General features: G+C 42.7%; 1 protein-coding gene across 3 annotated transcripts in view; it reads right to left on the bottom strand.

Annotated features, from left to right (window-relative positions):
• Positions 1-1,964: 1,964 nt before the first annotated feature.
• The window catches only part of GPATCH8 (G-patch domain containing 8), a 114,102-nt gene continuing 93,399 nt past the window's right edge, over positions 1,965-22,667 (bottom strand). For all 3 annotated transcript variants that reach the window (XM_081804852.1, XM_081804854.1, XM_081804853.1), the window contains 2 exons: positions 10,995-11,125; positions 1,965-8,118 (listed from right to left, as the gene is read on the bottom strand). In XM_081804852.1, the coding sequence (XP_081660978.1) occupies positions 4,230-8,118; positions 10,995-11,125 (4,020 nt within the window). In that variant the 3' untranslated portion in view covers positions 1,965-4,229. The remainder of the gene's footprint in view (positions 8,119-10,994; positions 11,126-22,667) is intronic.

The raw sequence follows: 22,667 nt of genomic DNA, 5'->3' as shown, positions 1-22,667 counted from the left end.
GGTAGGGAGGTGTCAAAGTAATTCAAAGCTTTGTTGCCTGGCTGGCTGGTAGGACAGTGGTACCATCAGCTAAAATTGGAATTAGAAGGATCAGATTTGGGAAGCGAGAGAAGTTTGGTATTCGAGAGTTCGGTTTCTCACGGGTGTTCCTTTGGAGCCAGAGCTGGGTTGATCTCCCTTCTGGGAGAGTAGAAAGAGGAGTGTTGATACATTGGTCCCACTTTCCCATCCCATCAACCTTCAGTCCTAGAATTCCTCAGTGAATCCAAAGTTTTGTTAAAACTTCATTAAGTTGCTAATCATTGAATTTCTGGAGCACCTGGGTGGCTCAGTCGGATAAGCGTCTGCCTTCAGCTCAGGTCATGATCCCAGGGTCCTGGGATCAAGCCCTGAGAGTTGGGCTCCCTGCTCAGCAGGAAGCCTGCTTCTCCCTCTCCCTCTGCCACTCCCCCTGCTTGTACTTGCTCTCTCCCTCCTTGTCAAATAAATAAAATCTTAAAAAAAAATTAAAAAAAATAATTATTGAATTTCTATGTGGCACTGAGCTAGGTGGAGGATATATAAAAATCCTTTATCATCTTTGATGCTTCCTTGCTAAATCCTTGTTTAGTCCTGTATTTTTTTTTGTTCATGTTTAAATATAGTCAAAATGTTTACTATGTGTTCAACTCTATGTAAAACACTCTAAAGGACTTAAAAAAAAAAAAAGGAAATATAAGAATCAGTTCTCGTCCTCTCTGAGCTTACAGTTTTACTGAGGAGTAAATATAAAATGAATCACACCCAGACTCTGAAAAGCCAGTAAGCTTACATGGGATAGGGAATTAGATTCTGGTGAGCCCAGCCAGGAAAATGCTACAATAATTCAGACATGAGCTGATAAAGGGGAGGTGAAGGTATTTCTGGCAAATAATGGAAATGGTTGACAAGGCCCGATTTAGTCATCAAGGGTGTAGGAGAGGGAGCATGTCCATGTTGCCAGCACAGGTGGCTGGAGCAGGTAGTTGAAAGAACCCTTACTGGAATCAAAACACCTGCACATGCCCCCCTAACAGCACTCTCTATAGGCCAGTCTGCCTCTTTCACTGCACCCTGCCTGCTCAGAAAGTCACTTTCATTTCCTAACATGCCTTCTTTCTGGGCAGGGATTTTGCTATTTTAGGAAAATAGGCAGATCTCAGCATCCAACCCAAGGTTCAAATTGAACAGCTTCTCTTTCGTCAAGGGGAGCTGTATGAGAGAACAGGAAAGAAAGAGACATTGTACTACTCCTTCCTGAAAGGCTGAGGGAGAGAGGAAACCTTATCACTGTAAATCTATGGTTAGCTTTTGATGCTAAACTTTCTCTGCTTTTGTGATTTTTTTTTTTTTTTTGAAACAGAAGAGTAGATAGAGGCTTTTATCTGCTTTAACAATTAGAGCACATTTCCTTTTACCAGGTAGCTCTCACACACTGCAGTGTAGTATTAAAAGGTTAAGGAGAATAAGTGAAGACTGGTCGGGTATACAAAACTCCATCTGGAAGGCAAAGGCCAGGCAGATGACTTGTAATCCCATCACCCTGAAGTTCATCCCAAATCCTAAAAGTCAAAGCCAGAAATTCCAAACCCATTTAGTGAGCACCTACGTGCCATACATTCTACCACACAGATTATATATATATCTAAACTGAGGAAAAAAGTAGACACAGAAGAAAATTCTTGTGGGAGAGTGGAAAGGAGGTGCACATTCCAAGACATCCACTTAAGACCGAAAGAAAATTAACCACGATTATTTCCTTCTACAGCACAATTTCCCCCCTCTACTTGGGCAGCCTGTCTTGAGAAGCTCAATTCCAAACATCATAAGCAACTCGTGCACAAGAATCTATCCCCTGATCACTTCACAAAATGTTATTTATAGCCCGTAACTCCATCCCTTCCCAGCTTGAATGGATGGGGCAACAATCACAACAGACTGCCAAGTTTCCACAAATCATTGGTTTATTAGAAAGTTCCTTTCCCTAATTTTACAGCATATATATCTCTATCATATGTGATAAAGTTAAATACAATCTGTAATGCTTGTAAGTAAGGATAGGTTATTTTGTTTTTCCTTTTTTTTTTTTTAAGTTTTAAAATCACTATTCTGAAAGTTAAAGAAAACTGCCCCCAGGAAGGTAGAGAGGCAGCCAGAGTATGGCTCAATCTACAAGCTAATGGGAAGCAGCACAAAGATGTTAATACTGTATTATTTAAATATTTACATGGGCTGAAAGCAAAGAAAAATGAGTCCCTTCACTTCAAACAGATGATTTCATTTTTCCAGTGCTAGCTATCAAAAGTGATGCTTCTGCATCAGATGAGGAGCACTGAACAGGCAGGAGGCTCAGTCAAGAGCCTTGTTAGCCCAGCACTTGCTTCTCATAAACTCAAACCCCCTTTTCTTTTGGGAATCTAAGAAGAAAGGCAGAATATAGAGCCTTGGCCCAAGTAAGTAGGGTTTGTTTCTTCCTGTCCAGTGACCACCCAAACAATTCTAGCCACAGGAATAGGTAGGGAAATGCTAACTACACCAAAGATGAGACCTGCAATATAAATGGGTCAGTATGTTAATTCGGTCTGAGAGCCCAGGTGAAAGGCAAGAGGAGGAAGAGGAACTGAGGTGGTACTTCCTCTGGTAGGTGTCATGGGAGAAAAGGGAAAAAAAAAAGTCTTCACTGCTTAAACTAAGCTGGGCAGAAGGCATGGAAACTGTGAAGCAAAAGAATCTGCAGTATCTGTAAGTGTGCTCACCTCCCCACATGAGAAGGAAGACACTGTCCCAACTCTATCATCCTCAAGTCTACTTCTACTTCAGTTTCTAGCCATCCCAAAAGGCACATTAAAAAAAAAAAATTGTCAGAGGGGGCTAAGTACTAGGAAGGCAAATGGACTGCCTGGAACAAGGCACCCAGGAAACCCCCTGGAAAATCACTCTGAATCTCACTGCTTCCAGAGAATAAAGCTCTCGAATCTCTCCTTCCTCCTCTGTGGGCCCTCCTGTTTCTCTGTATAACAGATGATGGGAAATGTAACTGAGGATCCCTCTGACACCCCCAGCTGACTGCTGCCCATTAGTTCAAAAATCCCAGTGCTGGGGGCACCACTTACTGCAAATGAACTAAACATTTTGTCCCAGCAAAAAATGTTAAACAATGTTCCTTTTTTTTAACATTTTTATAGTTCATAACTTCAAAAAATACATGAGCTTGATAAAATATACATGCTTAGTCATTTTTGCATCTAGCAGAAAACAGATACTTTATTTTTTGTTTTCATTTTATAACCTTTGAAGTTTCTTAATTCAACTAGGGCAAACATATTTACACAAAGCCACCAGAACAAGGATCACTTAAAGAGCTGGATGTAAAAAATATTATTGCAGTATACTACAAATATGGAACCTTTTTTTATATGAGCTACAAAAAGCAGCATTTACGTTTATAGAGTTCAGTGCAATTTTTTACATTTAAAAAAAATCCTATAAATTAAGAAGGAAACATTAACATGACAGAAGAAAATACACCCTTCAGACACATGAGCTCCTCTCCGGGGAAGCACACGGGCGACTTTATGTTCCGCATAGCTTCTATTCATGATGGGATCTTCTTTTCTGGGATATGCAGATATCTCTTCTGGGATGAGGGACATGAGGACAACAGGGCCAAGTGTGTGGCTCTGTGTGGGAAGTGGATTGAATACAGCCTGAGTAGCATCTGGATCCAGGTCAGACTCCCTTTCCACCTCACCCGGGATAGCAAGAAGGTCACCAAGGGATGGTCAAAGACACTGAGAGGGCAGGACCAGATGGACAAACCGCCGGCCAGAGAGGAAGAAAATGTTTTACAATTTACAGAAGGGAAGAGCAGAGGATAAAAAGTAGAGAGAGGGAGGAGAGGAGTATCCAAACTCGAGAGTTTGGAGATGTTGCTGCAGAGGGGTGAGGAGCACTTACTGGTGTTCCCTAGCTTGGAAACACAGGAGAGGAAGGGACAAACAGAAAGGGGGGAGGGGGAAAAAAAATCCCTGATAGTAAAACCCAAAGCAAACCTCAAATCTAAAACCACCCCTGCAAGCCAAAACTTGATTCTTTGGCTCTCAGACACTGCCCATCCCAGCTTGTACTTGCTGGTATTAATGGCTCAACACCCCTGAGGGAAGATATACAGGTCACCTTCCCTGGCCCTTCTTGGGCTCCCATCCCCCAAATCATGTGCCATGGCTAGGCGGGTGCTGCAGGTCCTGACCTGAGAAGATGGGGTGAAGTAGTGGGTGGAGGTGGAGGGCAGTGGCAGCTGCTGCAGCAGGCCGTGGAGCAAGCAGGGTAGGGTAGAGGGCAGCATGTGGGACAGGATGGAAGGTGAAGGGCCCAGGATGAATGGCTGAGGCAGGAATGATATGGATGGGATGGCTAGCGAGAAAGGTGGCAGGGTGGCCAGGGATGATTGAATGAGTGAGGTGGGACAAGGAAATGGGGGTTAGGTGGGGCTGGGGAATATGATGTACTTGGGCGAGTGGCTGGGGATGAGGATGGGGGTGAATTCCAATAGCAGCGGCAGCTGCTGCCGCATGATGTTGCAGGATGGCGTGCTGAACAGTTGTGATCGAGGTGGCAGAGGCCGTGGCTGGCTGCTGAATGTGGATGGGCTGCAGGGCTGGAGCGGCTGGGGCCAGGGCGGCCGAGGCTGGAAAGGCCTTTACTTGCTTGGCCAGAAGCTGCTGCTGGATGTGTTGCTGTGCGGCCTGCTGGAGCTTGCTGTACTTCTCCATCTCCTCGGGGGTGAAGGTGATGGGCTGGCTCTCCAGGGGGGCCAGGGAAGCATCCTCAGCCCCATCAGCCGACTCAATGCTAGGATCCCCACTGGGAGGTGCGTAACTGGGGAAGTGCTCAAGGTCTGGCGCTACAGGCAGCAAGCTGGATTCCACAGGGCCTGGCTGACTGCCACTATCCAAGGACTCTAGGGTGTCCCCGTCGCTGGGGTCAGGGAGGTAGTTATGGGAGACGGCGGGGTCCCCAGGATAGCAGTCAGAGTGCACTGGGGTGCCTAGTGGAGCCACAGGGTGATCAGCAGTAGCTTCTTCAGACTTTGGCTCTTCTGGGGGTGGGTCTGATAAGGGGCCAGCTGTTTCCTCGGAAGGGAACTGATGTCCAAATGGGGCATCACTACTCCCCGGAGGCCCTTCTTCTGTCTCTGACTGTTCTTGCTCTTCTCCCCTTTCTAAGCCAGACTCTTCACATTTCTTGGTGTTGGGCTTTCGGGTAGCTGGGAGCTTCCCTATCAGTGGAAGGACAGGCTTATTGCCAAGAGATGGGGGGAGCTTGGGCCCAAAGTAACCTTGTGGGGGGTCCTTGAGCTTGAGCCCGGCTTTATTAGGGGTGGCCAGCACCTCCTCACTCACACTGGCTTTCCTCTCCACTTTCCTTGACTGGATCTTCTCCAGTAGCAGCTTGGCAGTGACGGAGTTTTTGTCTTCCGGGCTGCAGTCACCTTCTGACCCCCGTCCTGCGCCAACACTGCTGTTCTGGGAGGGTGGGCCCGTCCCTTTACCATCGTCTCCTCTGCTGTCCTCCTTCTTGCCAGGACCTTCTCCCCGGCCTGCTCGGAAATAGTGGGGAGACTGGGAGCGGTAGATTTTCGAGCGGATGAAGTCTCGACGGCCGGAACGCCTCTCCTCGGGGCTCTCGTGACCCCATGAGCCCTTCCTGGAACCCGATCTCTGGGAAGGGCTCCTGGTGCTGCGGCTGCGGTCTCGGCTGTAGCTTCGGCTCCGCTGCCAGCTGTGGGCCGTGGTGCTGCGGCTTCGGCGCTGGCTCCGGCTGCGGCTGCAACTGCTGCTGCGGCTGCGGCCCCGCGACCGCGAGCGCCCCCTGCTGTGACTCCGAGAGCGGCTTCGGGACGGGCTGCAGCTGAGGCTGTAGTCGTCGTCCGAAGACGAGTATTTGTGCCGTTTGGACCGGTGCTTGGAGCCGGCGTAGTCGGAGTCGTCAGAGTCATGGGAGCGCTTGGAGTGCCTGCGAGACCGGTCGCTGTAGTCACTGTAGCTGTCATCGGAGTAGCTGCGCTGTCGGCTGTAGCAGCTCCGGTCTGAAGAAGCGTCCGAGCTACTTGAGTAAGAGCGCCGGGAGGAACGGTGTGAGGAATGGCGCCGGCCCGAGCGGGAGCGGCTCCGGGAATGCTCGCTGCCTGAGTCTTCCTCCTCTTCCTCCTCCTCGCTGTACTGGGACGGAGACTTCTGGTGCAGCCGATGCGACGAAGCATCATCACTGTCCTCCTCTCCGCTGCTGGGGCGACTCCGATGGCTGGCCCGGCTGCTCCGTTTGGCGCTAGCTCTTCGCTGGCAGGATGAAGTTAGAGGCTCACCTCTGTGTTTCCTGCCACCATGATCCTGGGAGTCGCCCCCGCCCCCTCCTTCATCCTTCTTGCCACTGCCCCCTTCTTCAGCCGGGAGGGGCCTCCGCTGGGAAGCATCTTGAGCTCGCCGCCGCCGTCTGGGTGGTGCAGGGCTACCACTCCCAGGGGGTTCTGGTTTGGGTCCCCGTTCAGAATCTGCTGGAGCTGATGACTTATTCTTTTTTCGTTTCCGTTTCTTGCGCTTCTTAGACTTCTCCCCAGACTCTGTCTTAGAGCTTTTCTCCTCTGGATCAGCCTTGTGTTTCCTTTTGTGTTTGCTTGATTTTTTGTGCTTCTTTTTCTTTTTGTGTCGGTGGGACTTCCCAGATCGTTCTTTCTTGCTGGGAAGGCTCCTCCCTGTGTCCTCTGTCTCTGACCCGTGGCTGCCTCCAGGTTCCGGCTTGTTCAGACTGCTACAGGCCGGCCCTGAAGCAGGTGCGTCCATTCTGCCTCCTGAGGAATGTTCTACATTCTCTCCCCCCTCCTTGCTTTTATTTGGCTCACCAGCATCAAGGCCTTGGAGATGGTCCTTTGAGGAGCCTCCTGTATCCTTTGGTTTTTCCGTCCCTTTAGCTCTGGCATCTTTGTTCCTTGAAAGTTTGAAGTCAAAGTATAAAGGGTTACAACTGTATGAAATGGAGGGTTCTGCCTTGGTAAAAATTAAGAGTTCTGATGGCCACTGGAGGGCAGTGCTTTCATCTTTGCTCAAAACCGGAAAGAAGGGACCAGTAGGATGTTTGGGTCCCTCCTGGCTTTCTTTCCCTGCTGGGGTGATCTGAGAGGTTTCTTTAGAAGGGTTAGACTCACACATTTGGTTCTCTGTAACCTTCTGACCTGGACTCTCTACATTCTGCTCACTTACATCCCCTCCTGAGGCCTTCTTTGTCTCAGCCTTGCTTCCAGGCTCTGAGGGCTCTGTGACACTGGTTTCCGTCTGTTGCTCGCAGACTTCATCAATGGTCTTCTCTGCTCCTTGGCTTGCTGCCACCTTGATACAGCCTTTAGGCTTGGGAGAACTGCTTTTTTTGCTCTCTAGGGCGTTCTTTGGGTGTACACTAGTATCACCTTCCATTTGTTCACTGGCTCTCATAAAGAGTAGGAAGGGGAAATTTGGTTTTACTTTGCAGTGTGCTGGGGGAATGTAGTGGTAATACTCTGGTTCTGCAGCTCCAGCTCCTTCTTCTCGCTTCATTCTTTTTAACTTGGATAATGTTGAGGCAAGGGACCCTCCATCCTGAGGGTCTTCATCTTCTTTTTTACCATCAAGATTACTGTTACCGTCAGAGTCTCCCATCTTCTGCAGGCCTTGGTCAGAACCCTTCTCATCAGCTTTCGTTCCATCTTCAGAGGTCCCTTCCTCTGCATGGTCCTTGAAAACTGATGCTATTGATTCGAGTTTGACAGGAGCCTTCTTGGCAAAGGAAAATGACACTCCCAATTTTTGCAGTGGAGTCCCTAGATTATTCTTAATGCCAAAGCTGATGCCTTGGGAGGCTAAGCCAGGGGCCTGTGCCAGTCCAGGGGTACTAGTCATCTGTACTGCACTGAAAGGGCCTCCTTTATCTGTGGGGAACTCAGACCCCGGGCCGCAGGAGGCAGCAGTGCTTGTGCCACCGCTTGCAGCTGCTTCATCCTTATCATCATCTCCGCCTTCTTCATCTACAGCCACCGTGGTTGGTCTGAACATGGGACCACTTCCAGGTGCACTACACAACGGTTTAGGAAAATGGAAAACAAAAAAAGTTTAGGGGTACATTTCATACTTCTTGTCCAACACTTCTCTCTCATGTTCCATCACTCATTGCAGGTGGCCTCAAAGACACTAAGTGGTGGTCGTTTCCTAGCCCTGTGCTAAAAAGAGAACTTGCTCTGTGAGTTTAGGCAAAGTCTCATTTTGTTCATCTACTAATTAGCCGTATTCCCAGCACCAGCCAGTTACTACCATTTCTTCCTAAGCGTCTAAAATTTAAAAAGTGAAGCTATATCACACAGTTCAAATACTCTTTTGTCACCACCTAGTAAACATGCCCCATACTGTATTTTTTTAAGTTTATTTATTTAGGTAATCTCTATACCCAACGTAGGGCTTGAACTCACAACCATGAGGATCAAGCGTCGCGTGCTCTTCCAACTGAGCCAGCCAGGCACCCCTGTTCTTCTTTCTTACTGAAACATCCTACCCATCAGAATGCCATCAAACATATGGTTGAACATCTATTCACAAAGGTCGTATTTCACTCAGCTAAAAAAAAAAAACAAAACCCTCTAATTTCCTCCATATTTTCAAATTTTATTTTTTAAAATGTGGATATTTTCGGGGCACCTGGATGGCTCAGTCGTTAAGCGTCTGTCTTCGGCTCAGGTCATGATCCCAGGGTCCCGGGATCGAGCCCCACATCGGGCTCCCTGCTCAGCAGAGAGCCTGCTTCTCCCTCTCCCACTCCCTCTGCTTGTGTTCCCTCTCTCACTTTCTCTGTCAAACAAATAAATAGTCTTTAAAAAAAAAAAATGTGGATTATTTTCTGAGTTTAGCATAGTCAGAAACCTCCACCATGCTACTCCATGGTACTCTGTGGTTAGTATGTCTGTTTCAGAAACTAAGAGTCTGTGCCTATTTCTTGGGCACCACATCAAAGCATTTGCTTTGGTTTTGTGGTAATTTCTGGGCCTTCTGTATAATGATCATGATGCTATCAAAAGCTTTCCCAGCTCTGAAAACAGGAGCACGGAGGAGCCTCAAAGCCAGTGTTTTAAACTCATTTCATGTCTGAAATTTTTTCAGTGTGTGGACTATCCACTTGAGGTATTTTTCAAGCCAAATTCAAGAAGTGAGGAGAATTAGATATCTGTTTGGATGAAGCCTTTTTATCTGATCCTTAGCTACTAGCTGTCCTAAACTCAGAGACTAAATATATTTGGATAATGTGGTTATCCCTTGTTATCTAGACTCTTGCTAATGGAAGATAGGAACCCAAAAGATTTAGATAGCAAGAGACACTTACACTGTGTCACAAAACCTACCCCACGGCAAAAAGACCCTCAAATTGAAGAAAAACAGATCTTATTTTGTTCTTTTGCTTAGTCTTTGCCATGTCAATTGCTTTAATAACACTTAGTATGGGGTCATGCATTAATTCTGGGACCATGAAATACCTGATGATGGGTCAAAACCTCTTCTTCTCCCAAGAGATTACTTGGTCATCTTTTAACTGCTTACTTATAAAACTGAGAACTACAAGTCAGCTCTGAAGAAAAACATGTATTAAAATATGTCCCAAATTAGAAAGTGACCTGGTATATACTTTTAGAATAGGTACCCTTGCAAAATGCCCAAGAGGAATGTGTTATGATACAAAAAGCTGCCAAAGAAGGAATCAGAACCAGTTTACAGGCAGCTTAACTCAACATTAGAGCTCACTGGTTAATTCTGTTTCAAAACTCATACTATGTGTTCTCTCCCTTCCTTCTTCCTCCAAAATGCTAGAGAAGTAAATAGGTAAAAAAAAGGATCCTGAAACAAAAATGAACTTAGTAAGTCCAGGAACTTGGAAACTGTGGCCCCAGCTTGGCTGTGAACTTTTGAAAGCCACAATCATAGTTTCTCTTTCCACTATAACCAGTTCCTTCCTTTGGTCCTGGCCAGCCATTAAAAACAAACATGGGGGCCTAAGTCTTTCTGATCGAGGCACATACGTCATGAATCCTCAGATGCTCAAAGACTGGGTCCCCAAAGTCTAGTTGCTTAGAAATTCAGCCCTAGGTGGGGTAAATTCCACCTAAGGCTAAATACCAGCCCCCAAATTGATAATCATCAAGAATCATGAAGGAAGATTAAAAAGAACACTCAAGAACGCGGGAAACTGCAGAGTAATAAATGGATAGAATTCCCTAGGTTTCAGTGATTAGTACGGACTGTATAGTACTTAAAAGGAAGTTACAACACTTGAGTCTCTGCCCCAGTACTGTTTAGTTATAAAATAGAATACTGTAATATATGTGCTTTTCTATAAAACACAGGTTGGAGAATGGAAACAATAATATTTATATAATTTATTGATTTACTGAGCATCTTCTATGGCACTCTTTTATAAGGCACTTTTTTTTTTTTTTAAAGATTTTACTTATTTATTTGACAGAGAGAGACACAGCGAGAGAGGGAACACAAGCAGGGGGAGTGGGAGAGGGAGAAGCCGGCTTCCCACTGAGCAGGGAGCCCGATGCGGGGCTCAATCCCAGGACCCTGGGATCATGACCTGAGCCGAAGGCAGACACTTAACGATTGAGCCACCCAGGCGCCCCTAAGGCACTTCTGATGTAAAGATAATCACTCCTCAAAACGACTGCAAGAAGTAAATTATTATCATCTCCCATCTTACAGATAAGGACACTGAGGCATAGAGCTTAGATAGCTAAAATCACACAGATAGGATATGAACTCAGAAGTATATATTCATAAAATCAGTATATTATACTGTAATAACAGATAGGCTTTCAGTTTGAAAGATTTACTAATAAGGATTATAATTCTTAAATTTAAGGATTAAAACTATCTGTAGAACCCTCTGAGAGAAAATATCCTCACCATTCAGCTTGTTTCCTTTGCTCTGCCAATTCATGGAGCCGCCGAAGGGCTTTTTCCTGTTTCTTCTCATCTTTGCGGGATCTTGAAGACACATTTCGAGCAAACTCTCTCTGTTTAAGATCTTTCAATCTCTGGGGTAACAAAAAAAAAGGGAATAGAGGGTGGGTGATTTGAAATAACTTGGGGTTCCTGAAAACAAGGCCTTTAGAATATTTACGTCAATCAGTGGTTACACTGCTAGCATAGAACACACTGTTATATTCTTACAGTAACTGAAAACACAATGGCTGATTACTTTGGATAAAACACTTGGAGTACCTGCATTTCTAATCAGGACAGCATACCATTTGCTTTATGGGGCAAAATTAAATGATTTCAGAAGCAACAAGCAAATCTTAAAACACTAGGAGGAAAGAAAAGGGACTATTTAATCACCTGCTCCTCCAGGATGTAAAACTAGACAAACAGAACATGAGATAAACTGTAATAACACAAGCCAAAGAGAACAGAAAGGGGTTAGGCTAGTACAAAAAATTACCCAGGTGTAAGATCTTAAAAAGCAATGTACAGCTTACATGGGAGGTTATTTGAATCAAAATAACAAATAGAAAACTTTTATTTCACCATAAAAAGGTGCTATGATTTCTTTTCAGCATGAACAGTTTTCCTGTGACTATCAAACAAACCATCTTCCAATGCTCGCATGTTCAGAGCTCACCAGTCTGACCACTTGCAGCTGGTCAGTCTGCTGAAATGAGAGAGTAATATGTATAGCTCTTTCATTCCTTCATGGCCCTCAGAGGAACATCCAGGGGATGAGGAGGGAGAACAGAGGTAAGTCAAAGAATTTATTACTTAAAATCCTGATAAAAGAATGGGTTTTTCATTCTCAGAAACTACTATATAATTTTCCTTAACACAAAGTAAAACAACAACCAAAAAGGAACAGTGCTATGACACACTGGTGACAAAGTCCAGACATATCTGCAATGAAGACAGAACTAAAATCCAACACACTAGATAATATAGAAAACAAACCAAAACAAAACACATACATTAGCCTACACTTTTATAATAGCATTAGGAAAAGGAATTTGGCCCAATATAAAGTGGACATTGCTTTGTGGAAAGGCATGATGTTCAACAGACAGAGGAAGTTTCTTATCTAATATTTATGAAATGTGTTTTGAATACTTTTGAATTGGGAGGGGGAAAAGGGTGAAAAGACACACACAAAAAAGATATACAGCTAAAGACACTAGTAGAAAAACTCACTCTTGTGATCTGGGCTCCCAAATTAGAAGGATTTGCTTTCAATACATCAGCTGAAAATGTCACATCACAAAGAAAAAAAAAGTAAAAATAAAACAAGAGTGGAAGAGAAAAAAAAAATAAAGCAAGCATTACTACACAGGCTCTCTTAGTGAATCTGCAAACTATTATACTGAACAATCAGGGACAAAGCCATCAACTCTGAAAGGGTCGGGGAGAAGGGAAGCCCCTGTACAACACATATATGTGTACATACACATAGACTGACACAGTAATAATCTCTCCTAGATAAATAGACCTATCTGCATTCAGGAAGGACAGTTAATAGAACTTTAGGAAAGACCACTGCTACCTAAAAACAGTCTATCTTATTTTCATTTACCATTATTTTAGGAATGTTCAAGTAACCAACAGCCGGCAAAATATTTTACTAAAGCCGACTATCCACAATTTTGGACTTTTTAAAAACCACTTCAAGATGGTGAATCAACTATTTTGAATAAATATGAATTCCAATTTCCTCCTTTCAAGGAGAATGAGGCAGAAAGAGCCTGTCAGGACTATTATATGATTTATTTCAGGCTACAAACCTAGATTTTTTCTACGCCAAACATTTATCAAGTTTTCTGGCCAAAATTTAAATAGAACGTGTTTTTCTCATATCTGCCATCTTCTCTCTAGCCACCCCATAGGCCTGCAAAATCTCCCTGAGCCTCATTTCCTTCCTTCTTACAAATATTTCATTACTTTTAGGAGTTATTTCGCAAACTAAATTAGGACACTGTTTTATTATTATTATTATTATTTTTTTTTTTTGGAGGGCAGCAAAGCAAGGTTTATTGAGCAACAGAAAAGTCACAGTACAAAGCTCTTGAGGAGGGAGAGGACCCGAAAGGGTTACCCTTAAAGGACACTGTTTAAAAGAATGAGCATTTTATCAAAGCCTGGAGTTTCCAGGCTAAGTCAGACACAGGTTCAACTTTCCAATCATTCAGCAACCACTTGGTGCAACTTTGAAGTTGAAGGGATAAAACTATGTCCACATCATCCTGAAGATGCCCTATCTCAAATTCCTACCACAACATAACTGGAGATAGGGAGGGAAGAAAATGGGATGATATCAGTAAAACAAATCCGAGTTGCAGCCCCATTCTAGGCAAAGCTATACACCTATATGGGGTGTAGCAAACATTCTTAAATCACCTTTACAAACTTTATTATTATTTTTTTTTTTTTAAAGATTTTATTTATTTATTCAACAGATAGAGAGCACAAGTAGGCAGAGTGGCAGGCAGAAGGAGAGGGAGAAGCAGGCTCTCCACTGAGCAGGGAGCTGGACCTGGGGCTCGATCCCAGGACCCCAGGATCATGACCTGAGCTGAAGGCAGCCGCTTAACCGACTGAACCACCCAGGCGCCCCTATTATTATTTTTTAAAAGATTATATTTTTAAGTAATCTAAACACCCAACGTGGGATTCAAATTCACAACCCCGAGATCGAGTCACATGCTCTACCAGCCAGGCGCCCCACCTTTACACACTTTAAAGTCTGGGGTCTCAATGTAAAACTGGGAACCCCAGAATTCTAACCCAAACCTTAGAGATAGGGCCTGGCAACTCTCCCAAACTCAGAATGTATGTTTGAGGTTTTTCTCTCAGATGAGGGCATTTAGATAATAAAAATGGATTCCTAATTCCAAGTCTTTCCTTTCTACCCAAGGTCAAACTAAATTCCCCTCACAAAGTCTCTACTCATACCTCATAAATTTTTCTTCTTTCTGAACTGTCTTATCTTAGTACTTTGTCAAGCACTCATCTAGCAACCACCATACTTTGCACTGACTATACTTATTCCTGCCCTTCAGAAAGGCAGTCTGTGCATAGTTTCAGAGTCAGAAAGACTTGTGTTCAAATTCATTAATCACCAGCCAAGTGATTTCATCTCTCTAAGCTCCAGTTCCCGCATTAGAAAAATAGAGCCATTCTTGCAATAGATTTATGAGTGTGTCAAAATAAATATAAAGCACTCTGTATGTCAAAACTGTTCAATATTGTCTTTCCCTTTTAATTTGGGGCACAGACTATAGCTGATCTCTTTAAATTTTATTTTTATTTATTTTTAAAGTAATCTCTACATCCTATGTGGGGCTCGAACTCATAACCCCGAGATCAAGAGTCCCATGCTCTACCAACAGAGCTGAGCCCCCACTTTTTTTTTTTTTTTAAAGATTTTATTTATTTTTTGGCAGGGAGACACCGAGAGAGGGAACACAAGCAGGCTGAGTGGGAGAAGCCCCAGAGCCCCCCCTTTTTTTAATTAAAAAAAAATTTTTTTTTAAGATTTTATTTATTCATTTGAGACACAGAGATATAGAGAGAGAGAGAGAGAGAGAGCATGAGTAGGGAGAGAGGCAGAGGGAGAGGAAGAAGCAGCTCCTTGCTGAGCCAGGAGCCTGATGTGGGGCTCGATCCCAGGACCCTGGGATCATGACCTGAGCCGAAGGCAGACGCTTAATGACTGAGCCACCCAGCCGCCCGTAAATTTAAATTTTTTAAGTAATCTCTACACTCAACATGAGGCTCAGCTGACGTTTGTAATCAACCCTAACGTGCATGGAACAGTAGTAAGTCTACAGAAAGTGGTAAATGCCTGGTGAATAATTTGGCTTAAACACTGGATCCTTGATTTTCCCCCAAATAACTTTTTTTACCATTTGTAGAAAATTTGATATGAAATATTTTCTTTCTTTTTTTTTAGAGAGGGAGAGAGAATCTTAAGTAGGTACCACATCCATTGCAGAGCCTGAGGCAGGGTTTGATCTCAAAACCCTGATTTCATGACCTGAGCTGAAATCAAGAGTCGAATGCTTAACCAACTGAATCACCCAGGCGCCCCTGATATGAAATATTTTCATAACTCTACTAGGGACATTGTCAAGTTAATATAATATACATGGTCTTCGTAGCTATTAATCTCATCCAGTAAAGAAGTCTCATTCTTCTTTTTTATTTTTTTTAAAGATTTTATTTATTTATTTGAGAGAGAGAGAATGAGAGAGAGCACATGAGAGGGGGGAGGGTCAGAGGAAGAAGCAGACTCCCCGCCGTGCAGGGAGCCCGATGCGGGACTCGATCCAGGGACTCCAGGATCATGACCTGAGCCGAAGGCAGTCGCTTAACCAACTGAGCCACCCAGGCGCCCTCATTCTTCTTTTTTAAAAAAAATATTTTATTTATTTGAGATAGAGCGAGCGAGAGAGCGAGCACGAGCAGGGGAAGCGGCAGGCACAGGGAGAAGCAGGCTCTCCACTGAGCGGAGCCCGACACAGGGCTTGATCCCAGCACTCCAGGATCATGACCTGAGCTGAAGTCTGCCTAAATGACTGAGCCACTCAGGCGCCCCAAGAAGTCTCATTCTTCTTTTTTTTAAGATTTTTATTTATTTGACAGAGAGAGATAGCGAGAGCAGGAACACAAGCAGGGGGAGTGGGACAAGGAGAAGGAGGCTTCCCGCCGAGCAGGGAGCCTGATGTAGGGCTCAATCTCAGGACCCTGGGATCATGACCTGAGCCGAAGGCAGACGCCTAACAACTGAGCCACCCAGGCACCCCAAGAAGTCTCATTCTTTAGAGAATCAAATAGCCTAAAATGTTAATTAAGCCCCTTAGTTGGGGACAAAATTAGGCCAGGGACGCCTAGCTGGTTCAGTCGGTAGAACATGCCCCTCTTGATCTTGCGGTCATGAGTTTGAGCCCCATGATGGGTGTAGAGATTACTTTATTACTATTTTATTAGAAAGAGAAAGAGAGAGGGGGAGAGGGAGAGAGAATCTTAAGCAGGCTAGTACACTGTGCGTGGAGCCTGACATGGGGCTCAATTTCACAACCCTGAGATCAAGACCTGAGCCAAAATCAAGAGTAAGACTGCTTAGCTGAGTCACCCAGGCACCCCTAGAGATTACGTTAAAAAATAAATAAAGAAAGAATTAGGCCAAATAGAAAAAAAAAAAAAAGATATGAATCAGAAAGTTCTCAATTCCTATATAAAAAGTAATTTTTGTAAAGGTAAAAGTCCCTAATTCAGAATCAGGTTTTCCAAAGTTGGCTCTTTTATTCCAAAAGCCTGGCTCATTTGCAACTGAATGTTCATATGAAATTCTGTGTCCTATACTTTTACTTTCCTCTTAAATTCTAAAGAGGAACACAACTTCAGGTAACTTCTTCAAGGTGAGAACAGAGAAGAGAGAATACCTGCCTGTCAGAGACAGGGCTTATGTAAGGAGACCAAATATTATCAATGTGTCATTAACCCAGAAAGTTTTGAAAGGCTGAGCAAATTTCATTTCATACATAAAAATTCAAGTTAGAATCCAAACTGGGACACAGACTGATCTGAGTGGATATAATTAATCATTTAAGGTAAACTCCAAAGCAACTATGACCTTATCTCCAAAAATTATAAAGTATGCTTTCTGAAGTATTGTTAATAACTTTGCTTCTTCACTGAACTATTAATGCTTATTGATAAATATTTAAGCCATGTAACACATTTTTAGCTGGACAATATTTCATTCAAGGAAAAGGGAGACTGAACACCATTCAAAATGAAAGGGTTTGAAGATTCTGGTCTGAAAAACCAATAGCATGTTCCCAAGAAAGTATACATTTATAGCACAAAACAAAATGGCCATTTCTCACTGATTCTCAATCACATGGCAGCTGGGGTTTCCATTAAATTTCCCAAAAGACCAATACAGGGGGAGACAGACCTTAACAAAAATCCAGCACTTGAAATACCCAACTACGTAACTATGGCTCTTTGGACTAAAGACCACTTCAATGTAAATGACACTCCAGTTCTTAAAACACAGCCTACATAGCACTGTGTGGGCAGCAAAATGTCTACTCCAGGCACAAACTCCTGCTCCATGTCCAACTCTGAAAAAATTAAACCAGAGAAATGAGAATCTGGTAAATCTTAACAGGTTTTTAATGTGGGTGATAAATCTGCCCACATTATCAACAATGTGGAGTATGAATAGCATGGAATGGCACTGTGTTTGACCTGGGAATGAATGAGACAAAGATACATCTGCACATAATTTTCCCTAACAACAAAATATGGGTCTGGATTAATAAAATATTTTTTGCATCTTTTGTTGTTATTCTTTTGTAACAAAAATTGATGCTGTAAGGTTTTTTTATATTTGATTGAGTATAATCTACTAGGAATACATCTACTATCTTTCTCAAATATATATATATATATTTTAAAGATTTTATTTATTTGACAGAGAGAGATAGCAAGAGCAGGAACACAAGCAGGGGAGTGGGAGAGGGAGAAGGAGGCTTCCCACGAGCAGGGAGCCTGATGTGGGGCTCGATCCCAGGACCCTGGGATCATGACCTGAGCCGAAGGCAGACGCTTAACAACTGAGCCACCCAGGCGCCCCCTTCTCAAGTATTTTAAACCTATTATCACAATTTAAAAAAAAATAGGCTATTATTTCCAGATGAAGGGAATTTCAGACATCAGAAAATAGAGAGTATTTCCTATTGCCACTAAAAATCCCACGTTCTAATATTTACTCAACTCTAAAGAGAAAGTCTAATTTTGTCTCTTCAGGGTCAAAAGATTATCCATGGTTTCTTCCTCTCACCAAACAACCCCACTCTCCCAGAACAGGGATCAAAGCTTAGTCTTCCTTTGTACTAACCCTACAATGCACATACTATTGTCTATGGCACAAAAGAAATGCTCAATAAACATTTATCAAACTGGTTTCAGTTTTAAAGTGAGTTGTTGGGAAAGGGAATACAAATACTTTATGTATTATTTGTTGGTTATGACAGGAAACAGCAAAGAAACTGTTTGCACCTCGATCTCTTTTTCTGGCTAAGTATAATCCAGTCTTTTTTTTTTTTTTTAAACGTAATCTCTACACCCAACATGGTGCTCAAACTCACAATCCTGAGATCAAGAGTCACACGCTCCATCCACTGAGCCCAACTGGGCTTTTTCAGAACCTCAACCACTCCCTTTCCCCTATGTCATCAATCCTGCATACCCCAAATCCATGACCTCTTCTCCCCAGTTTCCTTCCTCTTTCTCATGACACAACATTAATCTCTTCCCCCTTCCCAAAGTGGAGTAATCATGCTAGCTATTACTTGGCCAGGTTACCCGAATGCAAGTCTCAGTATTTGATACTTCTGAATGAGACCATCCAGAACAGCACCATGTGTAAGGAAAGAAAAAGACCAGGAAAGAACATAGAAAGCCTCAGTACTGAACTACTCAGGGAAGGAAGATTGTAGTTGAATGTTAAGGAAATCCAAGTTAGTGGACATTAGATGTAAATCCTTTCTTTTAGCGCATGTTTATCAGTAAGCGATGACAATAAATGTTATTAAGTAACAAAGAAAAACAAATGTTTGGTAATAGAGAAAACTAGTTTAACTATTAATGTTGATTATAGATACTGAAAACATCAGAGGGAAATAGAGGGGCATACATTCTTTTTTGCTGGCTAAGAGTAGTCCTGATTAGTCATTTATGACAATACTTACCATTTATGCCCAATTATTTTGCAACACAATGATTATTAATAACATTTGATGACATTAATAGTCATAAAACTATTGTTAAATATTCGCTTTGATATGTTCAGGAATTCAGCAAAAAGCCTTAAAACATGGTGTATTTTTACAGAACCAGGTGTGCCTGCTTTAACATGTTTTTTTCACACACACACATATGTATATGTACATATAGTCACCATCATCACCACCAAAATTTAAGCTGGATAATGAGGTTTTAAAAATAATTTTATTAAGATACAATTCACATGGCATAAAATTCACCCATTTAAATTGTAAAATTTAGTGGGTTTCTCAGAGTTGTGCAACCATCAACACTAATTTTAGAACATTTCCATTACTCCCAAAAGAAGCTCCATGCTCATTAGCAGTCATTCCCCATTACCCCTTTCTACCTGGTCCCTGGAAACCTAATATATGTTCTCTATAGATATGATTATTCTAAACTTTTTATATAAATAAAATCATACAATATGGGGGGGTTTGTGACTGGTTTTTTTCACTTAGCATAATATTTTCGAGGTTCGTGCATGCTGTTATTTATCAGTAAGTCATTCCTTTTTATTGCTGAATAATATTCTATTGTACAGATGTGCCACATTTTGTTTATCCATTCATCAGCTGATGGATATATGGGCTGTTTCCACTTTCTGGATACTATGAACAATCTTATACACATTTTTTTTTTAAAGATTTTTTATTTTTTATATTTATTTGACAGAGAGAGAGACAGCGAGAGAGGGAACACAAGCAGGGGGAGTGGGAGAGGGAGAAGCAGGCTTCCCGCAGAGCAGGGAGCCCGATGTGGGGCTCGATCCCAGGACCCTGCGACCATGACCCGAGCTGAAGGCAGACGCTAACGACTGAGCCATCCAGGCGCCCCAAGATTTTTTATTTTCTGAGAGAGAGAGAGAGAGACAGGGAGAGAGGAAACACAAGCAGGGGGAGTGGGAACACAAGCAGGGGGAGTGGGAGAGGGAGAAGTAGGCTCCCTGCTGAGCAAGGAGCCCGATGCGGGGCTCAATACCAGGACCCTGGGATCATGATCTGAGCCGAAGGCGCCCCCCCTTATACACATTTTTGTGTAGACATATATTTTCATTCCTCTTGGGTATTTACTGGTCACATGGTAACTATATTTAACATTTTGATGAACTGCCAAACTGTCTCCCAGAGGGGCTACGCCATTTTACAACTCCACTAGCAATGTAGGAGTGTTCCAGTTTTTTCATATCCTCTCCATCATATGTTGGAGACAACGTATGTGTCTTTTTAATTTTGGCCATCTTCATAGGTGTGCAATGGTATGCCACTGTGGTTTGGTGGATAATGAGTTTTAAATATTACTATATATGGGGTGCCTGGGTGGCTCAGTAGGTTGGACGTCTGACTCTTGATTTTGGCTCAGGTCGTGATCTCAGGGTTGTGGGATCAAGCTCTGTGTCAGGCTCTGCTCTCAGTGGGGAGTCTGCTTGAGGTTCTCTCTCTCTTGCTCTCCCTCTGCCCACACCCCCCACCCCTGTGCGCATGTTCTCTCTCTCAAATACATCAATAAATCTTTAAAAAATATATATATATTATTAGGATGTATATTATATATATCTATATTATATCTATATATACATAATGACCTAGCCCTCCAGATCATATGTGGAGGCAAAGGTTTGCTCTCATTGTAAAAAAAAAAAAAATTTTTTTTTAAAGATTTTATTTATTTGCCAGAGAGATAGAGAGCACAAGTAGGCAGAGAGACAGGCAGAGGGAGAGGGAGAAGCAGGCTTCCTGCTGAGCAGGGAGCCTGATGCGGGGCTCGATCCCAGGACCCTGGGATCATGACCTGAGACGAAGGCAGCCGCCCAACCAAATGAGCCGCCCAGGCGCCCCTCATTGTAAAATTTAAAGGAGCGTAATTCCTAAGAACTGCTTAGGTATAGCAAATGGAACAGCAGCATCTCAGTTCAGAGCTCTCTTTTCAGGACTGCCACTCACAGACTTACCATTGTTTCTTAGGTCGCTTTACCTTTTCAGACCACAATAGAATATACAGCCCTCATGCAAGAATCTCCACCACAGTGCATCACTCTGATAAATATAAACGTACAGGGCTGAAAACTACAGAACATAAGTAGGGTAGGATCATTTTTATTCATATTTGGAATGTGTGCCAAGATAATTAACAGAGTCAGAAATTCCTAGGAAGAAAATATAGGGTTTACCAGCAAACTAAGTTCCTAAAGGGTCTGTTTAGGGTTACCCCTGCCTGCTCACAAAAGCAGCTTCCCTAAACAGAAAGAGAGTTTTCCAAGGTTATCTAGATTGTGATAGCTGGATGTAAGACTACTCCCAACAAAAGCAGTGGCAGTGAGTAAGATTCAACAAGTGAAAAGGGAAAAAACATGCTCAATTTTTGGAGCACTAGCCAAATGCTGTCAATTCTCTTGTATTAAGCAGAACAGTTCCAAAGAAAAATAACATACACAGGTACATCTCCCTGCTACAGGTTATTGAAATAAAACTATAATATGCTCAAATTCTTAAATGCATTCCCCTTTTCACACTCCTTTGCTTCTCTAAGCATAATCTCTTCAGAAGTGACTTATGCTATTTAAGTCAAGATTTATGAAGCTTTGGGATTCATAAATACTTTATGGTTTTCCTAATCTATTTCACAACTTTACAATCAATTTATGGTTTTCTAAGGATAAACATTTCATAAACACATGAAATATAAATATGTGTAGAATATCTTCACTGGCATCTAATTTGGTGGTTTCACTTCTTTTCTTAAATTATTATTATTTTTAAAGTAAGCTCGATGCCCAATGTGAGGCTCTAACTCACAACCCCAAGATAAAGAGTCATATGCTCCACCAACTGATCTAGCCAGGTGCCCCTGTGGTTTCACTTCTTTTTGGAAGAGTTCATTTTCTTTTTTATTTTAGCCCTAGAATTATTTCTCAATTTTACTTAATTTTTTATTGCCTTTTAAAAATTTACTCTCGTGTTTCCCTTGCACTGAATATCAAAGTAGCACCAAAAAGGGGAACTCAGTCTGAATTTCCTTAAATCTCTAATGGCTTGCCAAAGGTCCAACTGGTTTTGATGTGCTTATTGTCCTAATGCCCCATGTACCAAGCATACGGAGGATCAAATACAGTAAAAGATCTTGAGAGGCAAAATGCAACCAGGAAACAGTGAAACTTTAATGAAGTTTCCAAACTTGAATGAAGGCCATGTGAAGTCCAAAAATGATCATTCCTTCTATCACCAAGGAATTTCTCAGAAAATACTTCAATTAAGAACCTATTTCATTTTTGAGTAATGAGGAAAACTCTAAAATTTCTGTTCCTTGGTAATATGTATTACCGGATATTGTAACAGTCAAAAAGCAATTGTAGCAGTTTAGACAAAGTTAACTAAATTAGTAGTACATTCCATTCTGTAGAGCAGTCACTGATGGCTACTATAGGCTTACTCCGTTTTAGTTCAGCTATTTAAAGCTCATAAAACCACTACTTTTACAGTTGAAACAGACATGGTACTAAATGAGATTTCAGTCTTTTTCAAAAAACGTAAAATGAATTTCATATTGAACCGATTTTATTTTTTTAAGATTTTTTATTTATTTATTTGACAGAGAGACACAGCGAGAGAGGGAACACAAGCAGGAGGAGTGAGAGGGAGAAGCAGGCTTCCCGCTGAGCAGGGAGCCTGACGCTGGGCTCGATCCCGGGACCCTGAGATCAAGACCCGAGCCAAAGGCAGAGGCTTAACAACTGAGTCACCCAGGCGCCCCAATACT

This window comes from Leptonychotes weddellii, chromosome 15, assembly GCF_054177405.1.
Source record: "Leptonychotes weddellii isolate Sample4059 chromosome 15, ASM5417740v2, whole genome shotgun sequence".
NCBI lineage: Eukaryota > Metazoa > Chordata > Mammalia > Carnivora > Phocidae > Leptonychotes > Leptonychotes weddellii.
Note: the sequence above shows the minus strand (reverse complement) of the source record. Positions and strands in the feature narration are given on the sequence as shown.